Source organism: Prinia subflava, chromosome 4, assembly GCF_021018805.1.
Source record: "Prinia subflava isolate CZ2003 ecotype Zambia chromosome 4, Cam_Psub_1.2, whole genome shotgun sequence".
In the NCBI taxonomy this organism is placed as follows: domain Eukaryota; kingdom Metazoa; phylum Chordata; class Aves; order Passeriformes; family Cisticolidae; genus Prinia; species Prinia subflava.
The window spans coordinates 5,396,217-5,419,039 of NC_086250.1; the positions used below are offsets into that span (position 1 = coordinate 5,396,217).

The window sequence follows — 22,823 nt, forward strand, 5'->3', positions numbered from 1 at the left end:
GAAAGCCTGTGGCTCCCTTCTAACTTGAGTTCTCAGATCTGAGTATTGAAAAAGTGCTCGAGTCCTGGCAGCCCACAGAGCTTCACGTGGATATAAAAAGTAGCTGGGATTGTAGCCCTCAGCAGTAACACCTTACATCATAAAAAAAAAGATGTAAAAGATTTATCCCCCAAATTCCCGCAGTTATCTTGAACAGCTCCCGATTCCAGCTGCACGTCCAGAGGTTTTCCAGGATTCTGTTGATTCTTCTGTCAGTTCCTAACTCTCCACAGTGACTTTCTCCTCTAGTACTCATCCAAACCAGAACCTAATCATACATTTCAAATACTTTTTAATTGCTCTTTCTGACACAGATCTCCAGTGAGGGCAATCAGAAAACCGGGGGCTTCTTATCCTCACAAACCTCCCGGAGTGCCAGCTACAACTCTGCAATGCATTGCTTTAAACTTTACAATGTTTTATAATCTGTTCAGCTGCGTGGTCTCCTGTGATCTGCAAACATTAAATATTTACGTTAAAAATCTAATGCACATCACAGGAATCAGAGAGGCACGTTAAGTCCTGGCAGAGCGGATTGGGAAACCTCGAGGAGTGGAATAACCACAAAGCCCTTCCTCCTGCCTTTTCTTTGGGACCAGGTGGGTTGTCCAGACTAGAGGGCTCTGCATGCAAAGCAGGTACAAAACTCTAGCTAGGTGAAGTTACCTGCTGTGTCAATGAACTTGGCCTGTGCTGTTGGGATGTACAGGAATCTGGCTGGAAATCAGGATGTCTTCCCTGCCCCATTGAGGTCACAGGGACTGCTTCTCCTCAGTAACACTGCCACGATTTTCATTGAAAGGGTCAACTTCTGGAGCATAACATTTATTGAAATAGGCAAATATTGCTACAAAGTGAGTGCTCTAAAGAGTAGCAAAAATATTTCCCATCCTCAGTTTCCTACCTTTTCTTTCCCCATGCCATCCATTACATGGTATTGCACCTTGGCTGGTATTTCCACCTTTTTATTGTATTAAGCATCTCTCTGGTTGAGATCAACTTCATATAATGCTTTTCAAATGTGATGTTCTTGATCTGCTACATTTTATGTCTATTGTGCATTGGCTGCTGACCTGCCATCATTCAACTCAAATGCCTCAGTGCCCTTTCCATCCATTTTTGTTTTCTCTGTGTGCTCTGAGAATGAGATTTAAAGCAATGTGCCAGTGATTAAACAATTACTCTGTCCTGTCTCTTTCATATCAATAATTTGAAAGAGAAAGAAGCCAGCTATTCTTTTGTGTGTTTGACTGTGACCTCAAGCTTTGAATCTAGTACATGACAAAGTGGTGTCTGCTTAAAAAATAATACTAATATCATAACACAAGTGGCCTTTTCAATTCTATTTGGGGACCTTTAACCATCCTAAAACAAAGAGAGCAATTTAATGCAGACTTTGATAATGTCATTTTTGGTCACCTTTTAATTAATAAACATGAAAAGCCTGAAATTGGATAGATCTTCTGAACTAATAATGGCAGCAATGTGAACTCATTTTCAAAGACAATTTTCAGGGTATTTGAAGGTGAGCATTACTGTTTAGGAAAAGGGATGGGATGAGCAGCTACCAGTTAACAGTGACTCAGTTGGATTTGGGCTCAGACTGCTGGACACTGACACTTGACTGCTCTTCATGTTTTATGCTCTGCAAGAACTAAAAGGTAGGAGAAGTTTATGGCTGAACTGAAGGGAAGCACAGGGTAGCTGACTTCCCCAGCAGGCTGGAAGGAGGATTGGCTGGGAGCCTGAGACATGTCTGGTGCATGTCTCCTCTTTGTCTCCACAGACCTCACTGGAGGTACTGCTGCTCCATCTGCTCGCCGTGGAGGCAAAGGCACAATCCCTGCTCCTGGAGCTCAGAGCAGGACATGCACTGCCCTTTTGGATGCTGTTAAAATAATCATTCCAGGGGGGTGAGAGCCCACAGAGACTGCACGTTGTTCAGAAGGCTCCAGGGCTTTTGTTCTGCTTCTGGTATTTCTGAACCCCATTACAGCTCTGCTTCTTGAGAAGACCTGTTCCCACACTTCCCCTTTGCAGGAGCTCATAAAATAAGGGAGGGAGGACACAAGGAAAAGCAGGATGGCTGTGGTACTGGAAATTACTTCCCATTGCTTTTCCATTTCTCTCTTGTGCAAACACGCAATCACGTATGCGACATGTAACCTGGTATTTTGACAAATATAAGTTTAGTCCAGGTTCCTCCTTTGAGCTAAAACACACAAAGGAGCTGCAATGCTACTAGGAAAGGTAGAAGTGCTGTTCCAGTTTACAAACTTCTGCAGAAAGGATGTTCAATAGCATTAACTGGAATATCAAATGCTGGTTATGATTACCAGGGTAACTTGTCTCTTAACAATGGCTGTACTGTAACTGTAAGGCTTGTTCTTTTCCCATTGCTGGTAATCAGTGTTTTGCCATGTGGCAAAAAAGATGGTCCTTTAAATCATGAATATCTTGCAAAACTCAGCAAAGAAAGTATTTTCAGCCAGTTTTTAAATGCTTCAAAATTCTGCTCATTCCTATCACTGAATTCTTCAAATTACACAAGAGAAAATCCATCACAGTCCATCTAATTGGACAAGTAGTAGCCTAAAGTGGGATCTTTGTATCACAATGCTCTCCTTTTGATCTGGAATGGGAAGAGCCAGTGCCTTTTGCTATCATGGCCCAAAGAGGAACAATTCCATGCACTATTAGGGAAGCAGATGAAGAGGTCCTGAATACACAACCAGCAAAGTACCTGTTGCCAGTCTTTCATCTTTCCAGAACAGAAATGTTGAATTTGAATCCATCTGCTGATCAAAGCTGTGAGGTTTGCACACGAGGAAGGAACCTGCCTCGTGTCAAAGCTGATCACCTGAAGTGGGCCATCAGTGATTCACCAACCCTCTGTAAAATGTGGGAGATGCGAGGCTTTGTTTGTAAAATAAGCAGGATATTCTCCAGTGACTGCATTTGCCAGTTGGTTTCAAAGTAAAATACCTTTGCCATTCATTATATTAGACTAAATGCCCAATCCTTAAGGAGATTTAAGATTACATCCAAAATAAGAAGGATGTAGGTATGCTGGAGCAAGTCCAGAGAAGAGCAACTAATCTGATCCCAGGACTGAGACCACCTCTCCAGTGGGACAGGCTGAGAGAGCTGGGGCTGTTCACTGGCAGTGGAAGGCTCCAGGGAGACCCTAAAGGGGCTACAAGAAATCCAGAGAGGGACATTTTGCAAGGGCCTGTAGTGAAAGGACCAAGGGGAATGGCTTCTGGCTAGCAGAGCTACAGGTTTAGATTGGATAGGAGGAAATTCTTCCCTGTGAGGGTGGTGAGGCCCTGGCACAGCTGCCCAGAGAAGCTGTGGCTGCCCCATCCCTGGAAGTGTCCAAGGTCAGGTTGGATGGGGCTGGGAACAACCTGAGATAGTGCAAGGGCAAAGTGTTTGGAATTACATGGGGTTCAAGGATGGTTTGAATTCCTAAATCCTACTAACTTTGGTGGAAGTTAGCACCTAACATGGGTTTCTAATTGACTATAATTGACTGGTAATTCTAATTGACTGGTTTTGATACTTATAGTACAGGTTTCATTTGAAATAGGAGGTTCTCTGCCTGGAAGGAATGAGAAATAACAGCTGAGGAAACTCAAAGGATGTGCTCCTACAAGAGCATCATCCATTCCCACTAAAAAAGAGGATGTTTTGTGTCTCACAGCCTTGAGTTGAAAGTGCTTCCCAGATACTCAGGAGTGTGATTTAGCTCAGCCGTTGATGGAATATAGAACTGAAGAGAACATGGAACTGAAGGGAAATGCCATATCAACTGGAAGAAGCAGGCACAATTTAAAACCTGGATTTTTCCCAGCAGTGTATTTCCTGGTACGACCTGCATTCCACTGGTGAATTGGCAAGAACACATCCCAGAGTAATCCATTTGCAAGCATCTTTTCTGAAGTGAAAAAAAGAGCAGTTAATGCATATGCAGAAAGGAAAATATTCTTATCTCATTAACAGACTTTCTTTAAGCTTGCTAAGATTAGAATACTTAGTTATTTCAAATTGGTAAAACATGCATTCATTATAAACATGATTATAATGATAACTTTGTAGATAATAATCAATTATTTAAATATGAATTATTTCCCTACATTAGAGTCATGTTTTCAGCTATAATCACCTCGGGTGCTCAATTCCTCCCTCCTTTACAGCACCTCTGGCTGCATGTGGAACATTAACTATTTGCTCCCAGACACAGGCCAGGAGAGTGCCAAATACAGAACCAAAATTTACTGTGTTGTCCTGACCAACAAGTTAAACATGTCCCTCCTTTAGACTTTCTTAGGTGGGAAAAAAATTCCGTGGAAATGGCCACCTTGAGTCACAATTTTTTTCATTTTTATGGAAAGCTTGCAGAAATGCACCGGGAGCAATGCTCATGGGATTAATAAATAAAAACCTGCTGTCCCGGCTGTTTGGAAGCACATGCAGTCATCCATTTTTAATAAGAATTCTGGGAAGATTAGCACCCTGCAACAAGAGCTTCGTTTATGGTGTTGCCAGGCTTAGTGGCACAATCAACTCTCCTGGCTGGAATATGCTCCTTAACTCCAGATGAGAATTTAACCAAGTTCTTCGTTTCCCTCATGGTGTGGAGAAAATCCACCTTGAAATATTAGCTCTCCTGAGCATGTGTAACATGCTAAACATTTGTAAGATAGACTATTCACAACATTTATGTGCAGCCAGTGGAATTTAATCTCTTTTATTTCTTGCTCCGAGTCTTGTCAGTTGTTTCCCCCCATTCTTTAGTAGCCTCTTTAATATGGTTTGCACATACTTAATATATTCCCTCTGAGGTTCTCAGCACACTTTCAAGAGCTACTTTTGCCTTGCTATGACTCTGCAGCGTATCTAGAATGTAATAGCACTATAATATACCTTTTTTATAGATATATAAACTGAAACATTGAGAAGTTAAATGGTTTGCTGGTGGTTATGTTCAGAGTCAGTGACAGGAAGGAAAGAATTCATAGAGCTGGACTATCAATATCCTGTTTTAACCTCCAGACACGGTGGTGCAATCCATCTCACCTAACCTCAGCTGCCTTTAAAGTGGAGGCTGTGGCAAAATGAGTTACCTCTTCTTTCTTTCTGGTCAAAGCAAAGATGCAACTCACGAAATCCTTTAGAAGTTATTTAGGAGGTGTCAAATTAATTCTGTCCTGTGAGATCCCACTTCTCTCTGCTAACTATGAATGGAGCCTAGATCTGATCTTAACAGCTATGCTGAAGATGTGTAATATTAGGTGAGACAGATCCCATCCCAGCTTCCCTTCCCATAAATTTTAATTCTGAGTGCTGAGTGGCTCTTTATCAAGGCTTCAAGGAGAATACTTTGGCAATAAGATTAATTAAATACTTAAAGGGAAAACTTAGCTGCTACCAGATTTAGCCCGGGAAGAAAGGGTTTATTGTCACAGAGCACTGAGCTGTGTATGGGGAGAGGAGGAATTTTGGAGCAAAGTTTTTAGCATGATGGGTCAGTGTCTAAATTATTTAGGCACGGGGAGGTTCATCCAGAATTTTAAAATGTGCTTAATCACTACTTCTACAAGCAGTTTTGAATGCTACAAAGTGATTGTCCAGTTACATTTTAAGGCATTTTTTAGAATCTGTCCTCCCCAGGTGCTTCAGGGGAAAAAAATGTATAGATATCATAAGGGAGGTTGAGCAAGAGAAATTGATATTTCAGGGGAGGAGTAAAATATACTAGAGAAACTGTACTGCATTTGGGCACAGTGATTTATATGCTTGTAGGGATTAATAACTTCTTTACTTCATAACTGCTTCACGGCACAGCTGTGTCTCCCAGCCTGCACTCTGAGCTTTCAGAGCAGCAGTGACAGCCCTGCACAGAAGTCCATCCCTGCAGGAGGTGAAATGGTACAGTTGAGCCATTCCCAAGCAATAAACCAGGATACTGTCTGCAAAGCTTGACAAAGAGGTGGATGAAATTGTTGAAACTCAGGCCGGACTGATGGTTTGTCTTAATATCTAAAATAACTTGTTAGGTCTCTGTGAGACCACTGCATAATAATCTTGAGAAAATGTATTTCATTACTTCCATACTGCCACGGTCTAAGTGCTGCCTCTTGTTTCATAACTTGCCAAATGCCTGGGGCAGGAGCTATGATTTTTCATAGTAGCAGCTACTATCCACTGGTGGCTGAGGTTCCTAGGCACTGCCATTACAACAGTTCTGTTCTGATAATTGCATAGGTAAAGAGGCAGGTGCTCAAAATTTCATATATTCCTAGATGGCTCACTGAATTGCAGGAATACAGGGGCAACGAAAGGAGAGTGGGGGGTAAAGGAAAGAAGGGAAGGAAGTGAAGGGTGTTGTTGTATAATTTGTCATTCTTTTAACTATGTCAATCCCTAAAAATAGGCACTCATCTTTAGAAAGTTCAGGATTCAAGCAGAGTAGGGAAGGATCCTATGCTGATGTCTGAAAATGTTTCTAATGGAATTTGGCTTGGTTCACACCATGATAGGTGTGTTTTATGTTGGGCTGGGAAAAGAAGGTAAGAATTTAATTATGAATATCTTTGTAAATAGACCATTTATCATCATGATGGATATAAAGCTGAAAACGTGGCATAGCTGGCAAGCACACTCCTTAAGTGAATCTAACCTGAACTTAATAAAGAAATGCCAAACTAACTGCAAAACACTGCTCTGCCAAGATCCAGGCCCCAGTCAATCATGCTGCCAGGTGACACTGGGTTTAATGCAGGGACAATATATCACTAACCACCTCAGCTGCTGCCAGCTCAGCAGAATTGAACTATTTACTGAGCAAAAGCCAGGGAAGCAGCGCCAGTGGCACAGAACTTGGAGCCGCCGCTATTCTTAGAGGAGTGTCAACTGCAGCCTGCATGGAAAAGGAAATAGGAAGAGGGGAAATAGGCAGCCCTGCTCTTAAATACCCCAAAGAGGACCTGGTGGCAGCTCTGTCAGCTGCTCAGTTTGGCTGGAAGTGTAAAGCTGAGGAGAGCAGAGTTTTCCAGGCTTGCGTCGTTTCGCTGGTTGCACGCACGGTTTGTAAGCCTTCAAAACATGACAGCTCCTCAGCAAAGATCTGAAAGAGGTGGGATGACTCTGCTCCCCTTTTACAGGTTTTTGAATGAAAGAGTAGCGATGGTAGTTTTTATGTCTCAGTTAAGCTCAGAAAACTGCCTTGCCAAAAGCCTCAGAAAATTACTGTTTGTTTTCTCAAGCATCTTTAATTTTAAAATGTGCAGTTGCTTTCCATTATCTGTTCTGCCCTAACCACTGTGTTGTATTTATGTGTATTTACTCTCTGACTAATTGAAAAGGTTTGTCTGCTCCTGAAAGTGAAAGAGGTATGTGAATTGGTAGCAAGTGCAAAGGCATATGTGATATTTTAAGTTTCTTTTCTCTGACGTGTATGTTCAAGCACTGGAGTTGCCCACATGCTTCTAGACAGAAATTCAAGAGTTAAAAATAAACTGGCACAACTGAGGAAGTTTGTATTTCCTATGACTTTGCAAGTTCCTGGGAATGTTAAATGCTATTTTCCTTTGGTCCTTTCCCTCCGTGGTAGAATCAGTGCCCAAGCTGGGATATGGCTTTGAATTCTGGACAGATTTTTCAGGGTAGAAGCCAGGAGCTGCCCACTGATGGAGTCAATGGGTCGGATTTTGGAATGGCACACAGGAAAGTCAGTGCAGGAGGCATCTCAGAGAAGCATCAGCTCCTACTGAGATCCTGATTCCCCAGGAGCCCAGAGCCCCTGCCTCACACAGAGGCACGGCAGTGCCAATCAGCTGATTGGCAGCATGTCGCCTCTTTGAGAGGCAGCGTCTGTTGGCTCCTGCAAAGTTCCTGCCAGCATTCTTAAACTCTAATTTGGGAAAGAAAATTGCAATCTGGCACATCCCTGTTGGAAGGTTGCCGACCCCTGCTCCAGACTCAGAGAACAGTGGGATGGGGCCCCCTTTATTGCCTGCATCAGGAGTGGGCATCTGAACGTGGCTCCTCCTCTGAAGGCAGCCGAGGCAATGGAGTTGTCCACGTGTTGACAGTGAACAAATTGTCTCTGCCTATTGTTGCTGAGTGAGCCACTAGGTAACCAGATTGATTTTATGATCCCTCACTGAGTGTTCAGGACTGGTGCTTGAAAAAGACATCTTTTATCTGTCAGCCAGTAAATCTCACATTGAGTTGCAAACATACTGGAGAGCTAGAATTCAGCAATACAATTTTTATGAATAGAAACGTTTTCAGAATAGACACTCTCCTGAACACACAGTTGTTTTACAGGAATTAAAGAAGTCCTTATGGTGGATGGATAAGCCAACTCAGGATAAAATAAGAACCAGTCTATGCTTTGATCTGCTGCTTGAACAGAACCATTTTGAAGAACTTAAAAAGTTCTGAGTTTTATTGGTCTTTTTGCCTTCTTCCTTGCTTTTCTCTTTCCAGGTTTAATTGCAAGCAAAGAGTACCCAATACAAGATAAGAGGCTTGTTTGCCCTGTTATTGACATGAAATCTATCAGATCTGCAACAAATGGATTTTCTGGTTTATTAACATTACTCAAGATCTTGGATATTGGACATGCATATAAAGCAAAATTCTCTGTTGACCAAAGTCCAGGTACCACACCAAAGAACATCTCAGCTACAGTGGCCACCACTGTGAGCCTCATCTTTTCAAAACAGCCATAAATCCCCAAGAAAGCAAACTAAGTATGAGCAAACCTTGATTTTTTTTTTTTTTTTCTCAAATGAATGTTCACGACATTTCCAGGTCATCCAGAAAGCAGTATTCCATCCCTTGCACCATCTCTGCCATTTTGGTAGCAGATGATTGGTGAGAGGACATCAGAGGAAGGTGCAGAACATAGTCCCACTGAAATCCTCTCCAGTCTGAACTTCTCTCTTGTTTTCAACATTCCTTGCTACGTATTAGAGAAGTCAATAAGATACTAACAGTGACTCAAAGAAAATAACCTCTCAAGGAGAGAAATTGTGGCTGTTGAAACAACAGTTTCACCAAAGGTCCATTGGTGAGTTCTTTTGTGTAGCAATCCTGTGCACTTACACACTATTCTCTATTCTCAAAGTGCTGTAAAAAAATTAACTAGTCTTGGAAGCCCCATAAAATAACTACTGGCTTTTTTTTTAGGATTGGGATGCTTAGTGCTGGGGTTGACAAGACCTTAGGGATCTGAAAGGAGCTGGACCAACACTGGCATTGTAAATTGGGGGATTCCTACCCTGTGGTGACCTGTTTGAATTATTAGGCTGGTCATCTTTATCTCAGTGATGTTTTCTCTATTCAAATATGACATGATATGTATTTTTTGGTGATGCATGTTGAAATCAAAGAGTGTTTATTATGTAGCCACAATTGTTCAGAAATCATCAAGTGTCTTTGAAGTGTTTTTTGAGAGAGAACCCTGATAATCCCACAGTGCTTAGTTCACGCTCCTAGTGCTGCTGTCTTATGTTGTCTTGGCTGAGTGTGTTATTTAACTGTACTGCAAGAGCCCTGTGATGAGTCCTGCACATATCCTGGTGTGGTTTGACAGTAAAACTTAACAAAACTTAACGTTTGCAGCTCCTTGAACATTTTGAGGGGTTTTGAGCAGATACTAAAGGTGTAACACACCTTTATATTTTTCAGAATCAAAGAGAGTAATTCCAAGAGATTACCAGATTCAGACTCTGGAGTTTACATGTGTTTCCAGCCTGTTTCCTGTCAGGGAGTTTTATTCCAGCCACTTCTCTTTACACAGGGAATATCTTGTTCCCTTTAACTGGAGCTGCACTCAGGCTCAGATCTGCAAGTGTTTAATGTGAACAGTGACAGAGCCTAAGTGCCTAAATGAAATCTTGTGATCCCAAAAACCTCCTCTTAGCTTCTGTCTGCCCTGATTGTGCTGAAACTTCCCAATTGTGAGAGATCCTTAACTCAAAGTGCACTCAGAAGCGCTTCTCTCTTGGTTAAAATGAACAGCGTAGCACTTATCTCCCTCAAAGATCTCTCTGGATCCACAAATGAAGTGCTGCTCTGGGAGGGGGGTTAGTCTCTCCTCCTGCCACAAGGGGATAAGATTGTGTTTCCCACCTTTGAGGAGAGTGGCCCAACCACCAGAATGAAGGGGAGGCTGGGGCTGGCTGAGATCTGTCATGTTTTTAATGAAATTGGTCAAACTGGCCAGAAAGAATGAAGGAGTAATTTGGCTGCAGAAAGATATTTCTCTTCTAGCTTAATGAATTAGATAATGAAACAATTTTAATGCTTCATCTATGATCGTTTTCATGTAAAATGAAGGAACAGGCCATGGGAGAGAGTGTGGAAACTGGAGGGCCATCTTCTCAGTTGTGTGTTTTACTTGCAGTGCTGGTAGATTGTCATTGTGCCACTCAAATTTCCAGAGAGACTTTTGGTCAGTAGTGGCAGCTTTAGTACCTGGTGGTTGGAATAAACCTTTGGGAACAGCAAGGCATGAGCTTCAGGCAGAGGAGGGCTGGCCCCAGCTTCTCCATTCCCTGGGTGTCCTCACTGGCCATGGGACTCTTTGGGGTGTGGGGCGTGGAGAGCCGTGGGCACTGCCCTCCCTCCTTCCCCCTCTGGCAAGGAACAAGGTGATCCCTTTCCTTCTCCTAAAAGCAGCAGCCTAATAAGGTCCAGAGGGACAGGATAGGCTTGAATTGTGTGGTCCAAAGACAAGGAGCAGTCTCCTGGCAGCAGTGAATTCAAACACCAGTGGGGGGAGTATTTAAATTCTGTCCCCACGCTCTTTAATAAGCTTCCTCCCACAGATCAGACTGTATAATGTCTAAGACACCTCATGCAGTGTATAGACAGCTTATGTGTGTCACTGGGAGTGTGCTCATGGATGAGTGTTCCCCCTCTCATCTCCCTAAGGAAGGGGCTCCTGATGTTGACTTTTATTTGCTGTAGGTATTGGAGGGTGTTGGGTAGGCTTTGTTTGGGTGGGTGATGAAGAAGAGCTCACTGTCAGGGTGCCAGCAGGGCCTGGGGCTGTGGGGGCTCCCCCAGGCTGGCTGGGCAGGAGCAGGGCAGCTCCAGCCCCAGGCATGGGCACATCCACAGGGCCAGGGTGTGGGGCAGGGCTGGCAGGGCTGTGGCCATGCTGCAGCATCCCTGGGACAAGGGCTGATGGCCCCAGGGCTGAAATGGGGTCCTGAGGAGGTGGAGGGAGTCCTGGGGGTGGGCTCCAGGCCCTGCCACCTCTCTGCAGTCATTGAGTTAGACCTGCTGGGCAGCAGCTCCACCAGATGAAAATGGATCATTTCTTCCTGCTTTACATTTTCTGAGCAGTCTGATAGGTTTGCTTTCACATCCTTTGAGATTAGTCTTTATTTCAGACAATGCTTTCAACACTAAAAGGGTCATAAAAATAGACATTTCCTGAGAGCTTAGAAAGAAAAACTGTTAGTCTCCCATCCTTCTCCCTCCCCCAAATTATTTGATAATGGAATGGGAAGCTTTCCCATAGTCTTTTGCTTGATTTTTGCTAATATGAACCTGTCAAAGATCGTGGCATTTCCTTACTGTGTGATGTGGAGCCAGCTGGAACCGAATAATCCACCCACGTTTTTCATCATCTATGTGTTCTGATAGGAGCTTCTGCCTAGCAGAAATGAGAAAATACCTGTTATTCCTTCCTTGCTGTCATGGTGGCCACATTGAGGCTGTTTCCTCTTGGCTGAAGTGTGACTAAACCTGAATAAATGTGACCAGACCAAAAATAAAGGGTTTTCTGCCTGGAATCAACACCTTACTCTTACAGCAGTTTGCAAGGAAAGCAAATTAAGAAATGACACTTTCCTTTCCACTCATTGTCCCAAATAAATATTTTCTAGGATGAGTAAGGAACGTTCCTCCTTCACCTTGAAGGTGCAGAGATTTGGGTCTGAAAAAATACCTTCCTTTGTCCTTAACCTTCTTTTCTTAGGGAAAGGAGAACTTTCATGGGAGCACCTGGACCTGCTTACCAGAGAACATGAATAACTTCTGCTGTTATATGAGTTGTTCTCTTCTTAACTCTTCTAAAGGATGGGCAGCAGTGCACAGTACAGCTCCTCAGCCCCTTGGTTTCCAGGCCTGGTGCCTCTGCAGCTGGAGGAAAGAACTTTTCCCATTTAACTTTCCCATTTCCACCTTCTCTCTTAGTCTATATTGCATCTGTTTTAATCATCAATGTTCTGTGTGTAACATCTCTCAAAGTCTAATCCATTGCTATGGACCCACCTAGTGACGGCTTTATAGATCCTTTATATCCATAAAGGCACTTTTAAAAATCTTTTTCATTATTTTTGTTAGGCTTGGGTTGTTTGGGTTTTGTTTTTGTTTTTCTTTTTCTTTTTTTGATGTTTGAAATATATCTCAATACCCAAATTGAAAAATGAATTTCTTTGAATGCTTCCTTCTCTGAGAAAGCAATGATACTTCTGTGGTTGCACATGAATAAACGCCTAAGTGCAAGGGGTATGGTCACATTTTTCAGAAAATGACCACAAATACTATATGAAATACATCATGACAAATAGGAATTGTCTGCAGTCTAAGTGTGGCTTAAAAGTGGAGGACAACAGGATTATTGCTAGCTAGAAATGGTGGGAAAAGCCCATCCAAAACAAGCATAATGTCTTGGGATGTATTGAAGTTACATGGAATAAATTCAGGTGTTTTCTGAAAGGCTGTCCATGTCACATTTGTAATTATTTTTTCCCTCTGAACTGTAACACAGAGTAAGAGTTAAGGGTTTTTTCCTTGCTATTGTAATACAGAACAGTAGGTTAAAAGGGTAACAGGTTTGCTGAAAAACCAGAATATTTCCTAGTATATTCAACTGTATAAGACTTAAGAGAGAAATCTAACCTGTAGCCATTCTTTTGCAACATTAAGGACTGGCCACCGTCAAAGAAAAAAAAGAAGGAAAAGCAGATGCTAAACTCATCAAATGAAGAGCAGCAGAGCAGTTGGATATATCAAAATGGGAGACTGGAAATTGATGATGAGCTCAAATAGGGCTGATAACTTAATATGTATTCTTTCCTTTTAATATTGGCTTCTAACCTGTAAGGTTGGAGAAAGCCATTTTTCTGCTTCTCTTTAATTGAGCAGTAGAATTGATGCTGAGAATTAGTCTAATGACTTTTCTTTCCTTACTTGATAAATTGGTTGAAATGGTAATAAAAAATAAAATTAGGAGACATATAGATGAGTATTGTGGTACAATAGCTATCCATCAGCACAGCTTTTGTAGAGAAAAAAGTATTTATAAAGATAATTGCTTGAGCTTGTCAACAAATAATAAAATACAATCATTAGATTTCAATGGCAGTTTTTGAAAAAGACCTTCACAAGGTGCTTGACTAGACTGACTTGTGTATGAGGAAAAACCTACGAGATTTTTTAGAGAAAAGATAAATAATAAAAATACAAGTTTATTAAATAAAAGAAAGGGAGATCAGTTACTTTTTATTGTTTCAGTTATGATAAGAACAAGTCAGTCAAATGCAAACACACAAAATAGGAAACAGTCTTTTATGTAACTTGTAATTTACTTTTGGCTCAGAAGTAACGTATATTTGGATTTATATACTTGTATGAAGTAGTAAAGCAGTTAAAGCATTCAGCAGGAGATGAGGGACAGGAATAAGTTTCCCCCCTCATTATAGAACACTTGTCCAGTCTGGGCCCACCTTGTTTGAAATATCTAGAAGATAATATAATGGAGACCTGACTCTTACTTTGATGCAGGCTGTACTTTGTGACTGAGGCAGAGTCCTCACTTAAATTCAGTGGTGATTTTTCAAACTAACATAGGAAAAAAATTGCTTTTATTAAGTGATGTACATTTTTTTTTCATGCAATGAAACACAGATCCTGGCAATGTCATGTTTTTTGTGGCCCTGTGTGTCATGGCCCACAAATCAGCCTGAAAGCTGTGATCTTTTTAGAGATTATAGGCACAAAGTTCTGTATGGTTGCTTTTGTGCCAAATGCCTGTCCTGGCTGCATACAGCAGGTTTTAACTTTGACTACAGTATTGGGACCCTTCTGAAAAATTTATGGCAAGTTGTAAAATATATGAAAAAGTCGAGGCCAGTTTAGAAAAAAAAACAACCCAAAGAAACCACAAACAAACCAAAAACCACCACAAACAAAAACTGAAGAAGAAAACAGGAGCTGTCTCCTCCTCCTTTTATTTTCCACCCAATTTGCACTTCTGGAAACACCTGCTGCCATTCTATTGCTAGCTCAGGCTTCCTTAAGCAGACAAGTTTCACCTGTGACATTCTCCCCTGTGAAATCCCTGCTCACATTTTGAACCACATTGCTCTCAAGAAAGGGCAGTAGCCACACGCAAATACCAGCAGAAATGGTTGGCAGGACTCATTTTGTGGGGGCAAATGTTAAAAAGGTAGGTACAAATGTGATTTCATTTGTTGAAAAAGTGTCAAAAGACTATTTTATATCTGATGTGGTGACATTGCACTGTTTCTGCGTTTTGATGTTTTTCTCTGTATGGCTCAGACTGTTAACATTCAGAAGTTGTCTAATTTATTTTGTTTTATTTATTGGATGGGGTCAGGCACTTTGTAAATTATGAGCTGCATTCTCGGTGAATCAAAATATTTACGTTGCTTGTGTAGTTCAGTCCTTGGCATCATGTCACTAATTACTTTAACACAATTCTGAAATAATGACAAAAAGAAAATGCATCGAAAAGAAAGAGAAATTGAACTTTGTACAACAAAACAAAAGCCACATTAGAAATAGAAAATGTTATTGAAAGCAAAAAGTGGGTGACCAAATGTGCAGTCTGGATTCGGTACAATGTTACATGGCAAGAGAAGAGACACTCAGCTCTGGATCTTCTCCAGGCAGAGGAAAATTTATGACATAAATTTTCTTTGATAAACATTCCTGAGAAACTCCTTTGTATTTTTGTCTTATTGAATGTCTGTTTGTCTCAGTCCAGTGGTCTTTTATTTTTTTCTGTGTTTTTATTTTTTTTTATATCACCTTTCTGATTCTTTTATATTCTGAATATACCTCAATGGCAACTGTTGAAGATCTGTCTTACAAGCTAATTGGTACTAGAAAGTAGTCAGCCCTGTACCTGGGTTGCTTTAGGGCTTTTGAAGAGTGTCCCCAGATATTCTGATTTTCCCATATTTATGCTTCAGAACTCTGTGGCAGTATTTTCTCAGTTTTTCCCTGCACAAGGCACAGAAGCGTTCCCAGGGGCCTTTAGCATTCTACCCTGGCAATGTTTCTAGGCTCTAGCTGTCCCATGTAATGAGAGATGAGGAGCAAGAGTTAAGCCTCCATAGAAATAGCAATAACAAGCCATTGGTCTGCTTTATACCATACTTACGTATTTATTTCTCTGTAATTGTGCCTGAATTGAAGTCTGTGTGCTGAAAGTAGGAGTTTAGATTTTTGCTTTTACTCAGAAGTGGAAAATCACTTATAAAACTTCATCAGAGCGCCGTTAAAATAAATTAAGGGTTATGTATGCTTTTGTAACTTTATAAATGAGATGTAGCTCTACATACTCACTGACTGCTGTTCACTGTTTAAGGTGTGAGATGGCAACGTGTTTCATATCTCCTTCCCTTGCACTTAATGTCATTAGAATCACTGCTTAATTTAGAGTTTAATCTTCACAGTAACTCGTATAACAAGCTAAATATCAATAGACTGCATTTAATAAACACTGATTTGTATTAATCTTATCAAAGACTGTGTAGATAATGTAGGGATCTCATGCATGGCATACTAGAAAGGAATATATTTCCAAATTTGTTCTGAATTTGACATTTCGGTATTTCTATTTATGAAACGTTTTCTAGATAGCAGTTACACGTGTGAGTCCTTATGATTATACAGACTAAAAGAGAATAGAATAGGAAAAGGGTTTACAGAATGTAGGAATGTTACCTCTTTTTGTGTTCTTTGTCTAATTGCAATTGCAGTCAAGACTGTAAACTGCTTCAGACAGAGGATATTTCTTACAAAAGACCTATTTCTTCACTGCTCCTCCAGTAAAAAGTGAATAGCAAATGGTAATATTATTTGAAAGAACCTTATATTGCTACTTTTCGTAATCCAGTGAAGCATATAAAATGGAGGGCAGCCATGAATTAAACTCTGTTTGAGTCATGCACACCTGCAAAGAGTTCAGCCTGGTTAGCTCAGGGTGGCTGCAGCTCTGTGCTAAAAGTGTCACCAAGGGCTGTAATGGCCCTGCAAGAAAACCACATCTAGTGAGGAAAGCAGACAGCCAGTGGATGTGTGGGCGTGGAGAGCTGGGATGGCAAACACCAGGGCAAACCTCATGACCACAAGAGGAAGGCTGGAATGCCTTCACCAAACACACAGGACTGGGTGGCGTGGGCTATTCCAAAACACCCTTGGCACTTCTGGTGGATGATGAGGGGAAGCCAACCTGTTTGTTTTACACCCAGTGTCCTTGGTGTACAAGTTAGGGCAGAGTGGAGTGGAAAAAGAAGTGAGATTAGAAACACAGAGACAAAATGCCATGACTAACCTTGTTCAGCGGGTCAGAAAAAGAGACAGAATTGTTATTGTGGGAGTGATGAGAATGTGGTGGGGTAAGAATTGTGAGAGCCATGAAGGAAGGCCCGATGGGTCAAGCAGGAAGTTCTCCATTTCAGTGCACTTGGAATCACGCTCGACAATTGTTACCTACCCTTAAAAATAGATACAAGTTGTGGTTTTTAGGATGCTCTGCCTCAGAAGCTTATGTTAAGCTTTGATTTCTGCACAAGCACCAGGGGAAAAGGGAGTAATTTCCCTTTGCTGGGACTCAGTTCTGTGTGAATGCATTGGGGTCTTTGGTGTGTGCATTGTGGCAGGCATTCCCACGATCACAGCAGTCATTGGAATGACACTGAGGGAGAACATCCTGGCTGGAATTGTCATTGGAGAGGCTGAAGGTTGGCTGGGCACTGAGAGGAAACAGCCCTGTCACTCAAAGGAGCCATCCCTGTGACAGCAGGGAGGCAGAGCAGGGACACTGGCCTCAGGTGAGGCTGTGGGCATCAGCCAGGATGTTCCATGCCAGATAACTACACTGAAAAAAGAACATTAAAAAAAAAAAACAAAACTCAGAGCAATAAGTCCTATTTTAGTAACACTGAACTGTTCAGAACCTTAATGAGGAACTGTAAATTTGAAATCCAGTTATCTTCTTAAATAATTTCAATCACCGTTCCTATCCATGGGTGTGCTCTCTGTTTTTATGACTTTTTTTTTTTAATGGTCCTGGGTTGTTTAATTTCTTTTTTTCTGTGCAGACCAAAGATACTAAGATAAACACTAAAGAGACTTTTAGCTGAAAGTATACAGAAATAATAAAACAGTATTAACCCCCAAAATAGAGAGGGTTGGGAGATTGAAAGACCAACACAAGACACAAAACCAGGATTGTGCCATCTCACTAATATTTCTTGGTTTTACAATTAAAAGTTACTTATTGCTAAAATAGATATGTAATTTAATTTTAAATGTGTTTGCATGTACTATTTTAATTTCTAAAAATCCCTGCTTATATTATAGATTGAAAATTTATTAATGTTGAGATTCCTTTACCCTGGCTGATTCAGAGTGGACAGGATAAAAGAGTGAGTTTCAACCTCCTTTAAAAAAAATAAATAGGGACTTTATTGTAATATTCAGGGAAGTTTGAATTTAGATGAAGGTTCAGATTTCTTTTTAAGGGGTAGCATCAGTCCTTTTCCACAGGGAAGGTTGCAGATGGTAGGGCCTTGCTAAAAGTGCAAGTGAATAACTGATAAATGAGGGCTTCCCACTTACAAATGAGATGGTTTTACTTTTCCTTGAAGAAATGCAGTAAATTGAAAAACTCTAAATAGCACAGAAATTTCAGTCCTCCAGACCGCCTTCTCCTTCTCAGATTTTGCTATACTATATTCAGCATTCAGTTTTGCCAACACTGAACATGCCTGATGTGGCATTTACATTCTTTAAAAAAGGCATACATTAGTTTTATTTCTAAGAGTTAACTTCTCCTCTTGACACATGTACTTAATTCCCATTAATGGAAATGGCAGCTAGGCATGCACACTGGAAGGAAAAATCTGTTCCTAAGCATATGATCCAAACTGCATTGTAGCTAAACATTTCCATGCTCTGAAGTAAGCACTCATTATTTGCAAGATATTTTTCATAATAAATGCATCAACCCCGCTCTATTCTCCCTCCACTCTCCCATAGTGTGCTGCAAAAACCCTTTCTTAGAAGTCTTACAGATTCATTCTTAATGCTGCAGTTGTTTTGAGTGTGTGCCTAAAAAAGAAAACCCATTTAGGATCTTCAGAGTTTTGCATATTTTGTGTGAGAATTTTCCAGTAAAGCGTTCCGTGGAACATCTTACATTGCCTTGGACTTCATAGGTCTCTATTATTAAAACCTACAGTGGAAATAACAAAACCTGAAAAGCTTTTTTTTTTTCCCCCAGAACTTCCTTTGCTTAAAGGATTGCAGTATCTTCTAAAAGCACTAAACTGAAGTGATATCATTTAAGGATTAAAAAAAAAAATAATGTTTCCTTTAAGATTTTCCTTCTTCCAATATACTTGTCTTAAGACTTGAGGATTCTGCCTGTGCAGTATTCCAGAGTTATAGTATTGCTGGGGACATAAATGATTTTTTAGTTTACCTCTTGAACTGGAGAACCACAATTGCAAAAAAAAAAAAAAATTCTTATAGGAGTTTATGATTGCAGTAGTGTCCCCTCATCCAAATGAAAATCAGAGCTTTATTGGGACTTTTTGTTTTCTTTTTGTTTTGGGCACCCCTTAAAGGAAGCAAAGCAAAAGAAATATAGGAGTCACTGAAATGCTAGGAGAGTAGTAAGGGGGTCTTAATTTTTCTCATCAGTTAAAGATATTTGAACTTGTATCTGAATTCTCAGTTTGAGAAGAAAAATTTGAGAGCATTAAATGTGGATGCTGAAGGTTGTGAGTGAGCTTTGTAGCTACGACCACAGTAAAAAGGGCACCAGAACTTCCTATTAACAGTCAAAGTTTCAGAACAAGATAAAATTTCTTACATTAAAAACTGGACAGTTGCATGTTGTGTAAATTTTCTTCTTTCTCAGTGGTTGTTTATCCGAATTTCTCAGTTTTTCCACTTTCTGATATGCTAACAGACTTTGTGACGTGTCCTGGCAATTTCTAAAAGGCAAACTAAAAGTTAATACTAAATGGTTTTTAGAAGGGTTTCAAGATTCCCTCAAACCACTTAACTTGCCTTTTCTCCACCTTGCAATTGCAGTTGAACTTATTATGAGAAAATAATTTTATCAGAAAGTCTCTACTTAACTGTCTATATTCCAGTAATATATATATATATATATAATCCACATAATCCAGTATAGTACAAGGATATTGTAATACAATATTACTACAACAGCAACAGTAAGTTTTTTTCCTTCTGTTTGGACACTACTCTGTTTCCCCCCAGTCATCTGGGAGGGTGAGCTCAGTAGTTGCAGGAAAAATAAAATGAAGGGAATGGGGAATAAGGCACCTGAGCACAAAATTTATTGGGGTAAGAGTAATTGTGAGCTTAGGTTAAGTAAAAGAAGAGTTCATGTCAGAACCATTCAGGGGAGAGATCTCTATTTCCTTCCTTACTTCCATTTCCTCTCCCTTTCTCAGCTCTCCCTTTTGCTCAGTTATCTTAGTTTTCTCTCCCACACTTTTATTTTTCTTTTTTTTCCTCCTTTTAACATGGTTCTTTTTGCTTCTTCTTAGTCTAGCCCAGGTCTTCTTCTGTAATTCCTGATGTTGATGGTGATTGCTTTGGTTTATAATCATACTAGCTGAGAGCCAGCAAACCAGGAGCCCCAGTGTGCTAGGAATAATACCAAATAATTCAGGATTGCAGTCCTGAAAAAGCTCAGATAGGAAATGATATGGGAAAGGGGTAAATACATGTGAACAGATAAAGGAAGGACAGAAAGAAGAAGGGCAGTTGTGGAGTAGAGATGAGTTGGTAAAAGAATATGAGATTAGAGCTGAATGGAGCTAATGTGCAGTCAAAATATGGTACTCCTGTTCTACCCAAATGGTTGAGATTTTTATACTTCTTTCAATAAAAGGTGGTCCTCATCTCACTCCAGATGTGGCTTCTGGGTAGCTTCACTCTGTAAACTTCTCCCAAGGCCACAGGGAAGGCCAGAGCTGGGACAGAAGGGACAGCATTTGTGGATGGGCAGGGCTGCATCAGGGGGAAAATGAAACACCAGGAAGAGGGGCCCTGCAGAATGTGAATACAGAAACGAAGCATGTTTCAAACAAAACAGTAAAAGTAAAAAAAGTCTGGGGGAAAAAAGCTCAAATATCCATATATATATATATGTTTCAGCAGCATAAGGGCTGTCGTTGACTGCGAGGCATGTGGGGTCTTTGTTTTTCGTCCTTTTGCTGGAGTTGACTAACTGTGTCAACTTGGGCAAGCTACTAAGCCTGCCTGCATCTCAGTTTCCTTATCTGAGGCCAAATTCTCTTACTAAGTAGCCTCCTACTCCACACAGAGATTTGCTGATTTGAATGGAGCCCCTGCAGAGTGAGATACTTTTCAATACAAATAAAGTTTTGGAATCGGCCCTAATTATATTTATTACCTGCAGAGGAGTAATGTGAGACTTAACATGGTTTGAGACCCTCAGATGAAAGAGGAAGTATTTGGAGTTGTTCTTTTTAATCATCTGCTGCCTTTTCAAAGTCTACTCCATGGCCGTCCTAAAAGGGACAGCTACCAAAAAAACAAATGGAAAGAGACCCTTGTACACATTAACAGGTTTGAATGGACCTCTGCTGAAAACATCATCTGCTGGGGGGACCGGAGGAGGCTGGTTTACCCTGCCCCGCAGTCAGGAGCCATCAGATCCCCCTCATGCCAGGAGCTGGCAGCTTGTGGGCGGGATGGGGCTGCCTTGGGGGGTCCCCCCGGTAGGTGCCATCCCCGGGGGTCCCCCCGCAGGTGCCCATCCCCGGGGGTCCCCCCGCAGGTGCCATCCCCGCGCCCCGGGCGCTGCGCCCCGCGGATCCGGGCGAGGATGCGCGCAAGGGGCGAGTGGGTTCGCGCCTCCTAAGCAGAGCCAGCAGCCCGGACTGGCAGCTGGCGGTGCCTTCATTAATGCCCTCGTAGCAGCACTGGGCTGACTGGCCTCTACACGAGCCTGCTGGTTTGTAACACATGCACCGAGAGTGAAAAGCAGCAAATCAGGCTGTTGGATATTATAAATAATAAGCTTTTCTCTTTTGGCGTTTTTCTTAAGATAGTGGGCATGAAAATGTTGGAAGTTTTAGGGATGCTCCGTTCATGTCTGTGTATGTATTTCAAAAAGTAAACTTGCTGTCTCCGTGCCACTGGGAGGCGGGGATGAGAGGGGTGGCAATGGACCTAATCGAACTGTTGTGGGGTCAAAACCACGTGGGTTTTAAAGGCCCTTAATGTCGTCCAGCTGCAGATTAAAAGGAGGAGGAAGAGAGAAAAAAATTAGGGCAGGCGAACTGGAAAGAATGGGGCATAGATACGTGGTCCTGTGTGGGTGTGTATGCACGTGTGTGTGAAAGAACAGGGAGCCCAATTTTTTTCTCTCTCTCTCTCTTTTTTTTTTCCTTTCCTTTCCCCTCCCGCCCCTTGCTGCGAGTTCAGTGCCAGGCCGGCCACGGGCCGCGCACACTGTTGAGGCATTGTGCGCTCCGCTTGCAGAGCAGCCCCCGGCTAATCCCCGCGGCTCGGACGGGAATTTCCCCGCGGCGTTCTCCCGGCCGCTGCCCCCTCTCCCCGCTGGGGCGGGCTCGGGAGCAGCCCTTCCCTCCGGAGCCCGCAGGGATGCGGCTGATCCCGGGGCGGGATGCGGGGGCTGCCGGCGCTTCCATCCCCGCGTGTCCGGGGCCCGATACCTGCTTGCCTTCCTCGCCTGCCAGATTTTTATCTGGATGATTGGAAGTGCGGCGGAGGCTGCGCTCCGCCAGCCAGCCGAGGGGCTCTGCGAGCCGCGCGTCGTCCACCTTGTTATCAGGGGTTGTAATGAGAGGGAGCCGCGACCGAGGGACTGCCAGTGCTCGCCCGGAGAGTGGGGGGAAAAAAAAGAAAAAGAAAAAAAAAAAAAAAAAGAGGGGGTGTGATTAAATAGAAAACGAGAAAAGCCCTAACAGATGAACGGAAAGTTTATTTTTGTTGTTGTTTGAACATCCGTGTGTGTGCGTTCGTGTGCGCGCCCGCTGTTTTGGCATGTGGCTACCTTTTCCCTTGCACACAACGGGGCTGTTTGATGGAGTTTGGAGCTGAGGAAACTTTGGGTTTGTTGCCAGGACGGTTCGCAGCACTTTGTGGAAAGCAAGAGCTAACAGTGAGACCGACAGAGTGAGTGACAAGTTGTTTACAGGTTTCCTTGAAGGGGCCTCTGCTATATTTCAATCTGTCAAAGTTGCTTTTCTTCCCTCAGAACAATGCCTGATTGTTGTGCGGGGTGGGTTTTTTTTGGTGGTTTTTTTTTTTTCCCCTACCCAAAGAGAGAGAGGGAGAGCGAAAGCGAGAGACCGGGAAGGGTGGGGGGAAAGAAATGAAAATTCTCCGGAGCACAAATGCCTTTGGTAACATTTTTATGTGTTTAATCTCTTCTCCCCCATTTCAACTCCGGGAGTTGATAACTG

General features: G+C 42.0%; 1 protein-coding gene across 20 annotated transcripts in view; it reads left to right on the forward strand.

The window, feature by feature from the left end:
- The window catches only part of SOX5 (SRY-box transcription factor 5), a 600,060-nt gene that overhangs the window by 293,966 nt on the left and 283,271 nt on the right, over nucleotides 1–22,823 (forward strand). For 3 of the 20 annotated variants that reach the window (XM_063395230.1, XM_063395236.1, XM_063395239.1), the window contains exon 1: nucleotides 22,578–22,763. The exons of 8 other annotated variants lie outside the window; for them this stretch is intronic. In XM_063395230.1, the coding sequence (XP_063251300.1) occupies nucleotides 22,755–22,763 (9 nt within the window). In that variant the 5' untranslated portion in view covers nucleotides 22,578–22,754. Of the gene's footprint in view, nucleotides 1–21,520; nucleotides 22,534–22,576; nucleotides 22,764–22,823 lie in introns of those variants that run through there. 9 more of the 20 variants (XM_063395232.1, XM_063395251.1, XM_063395238.1 and 6 more) reach the window with 5 other exon arrangements.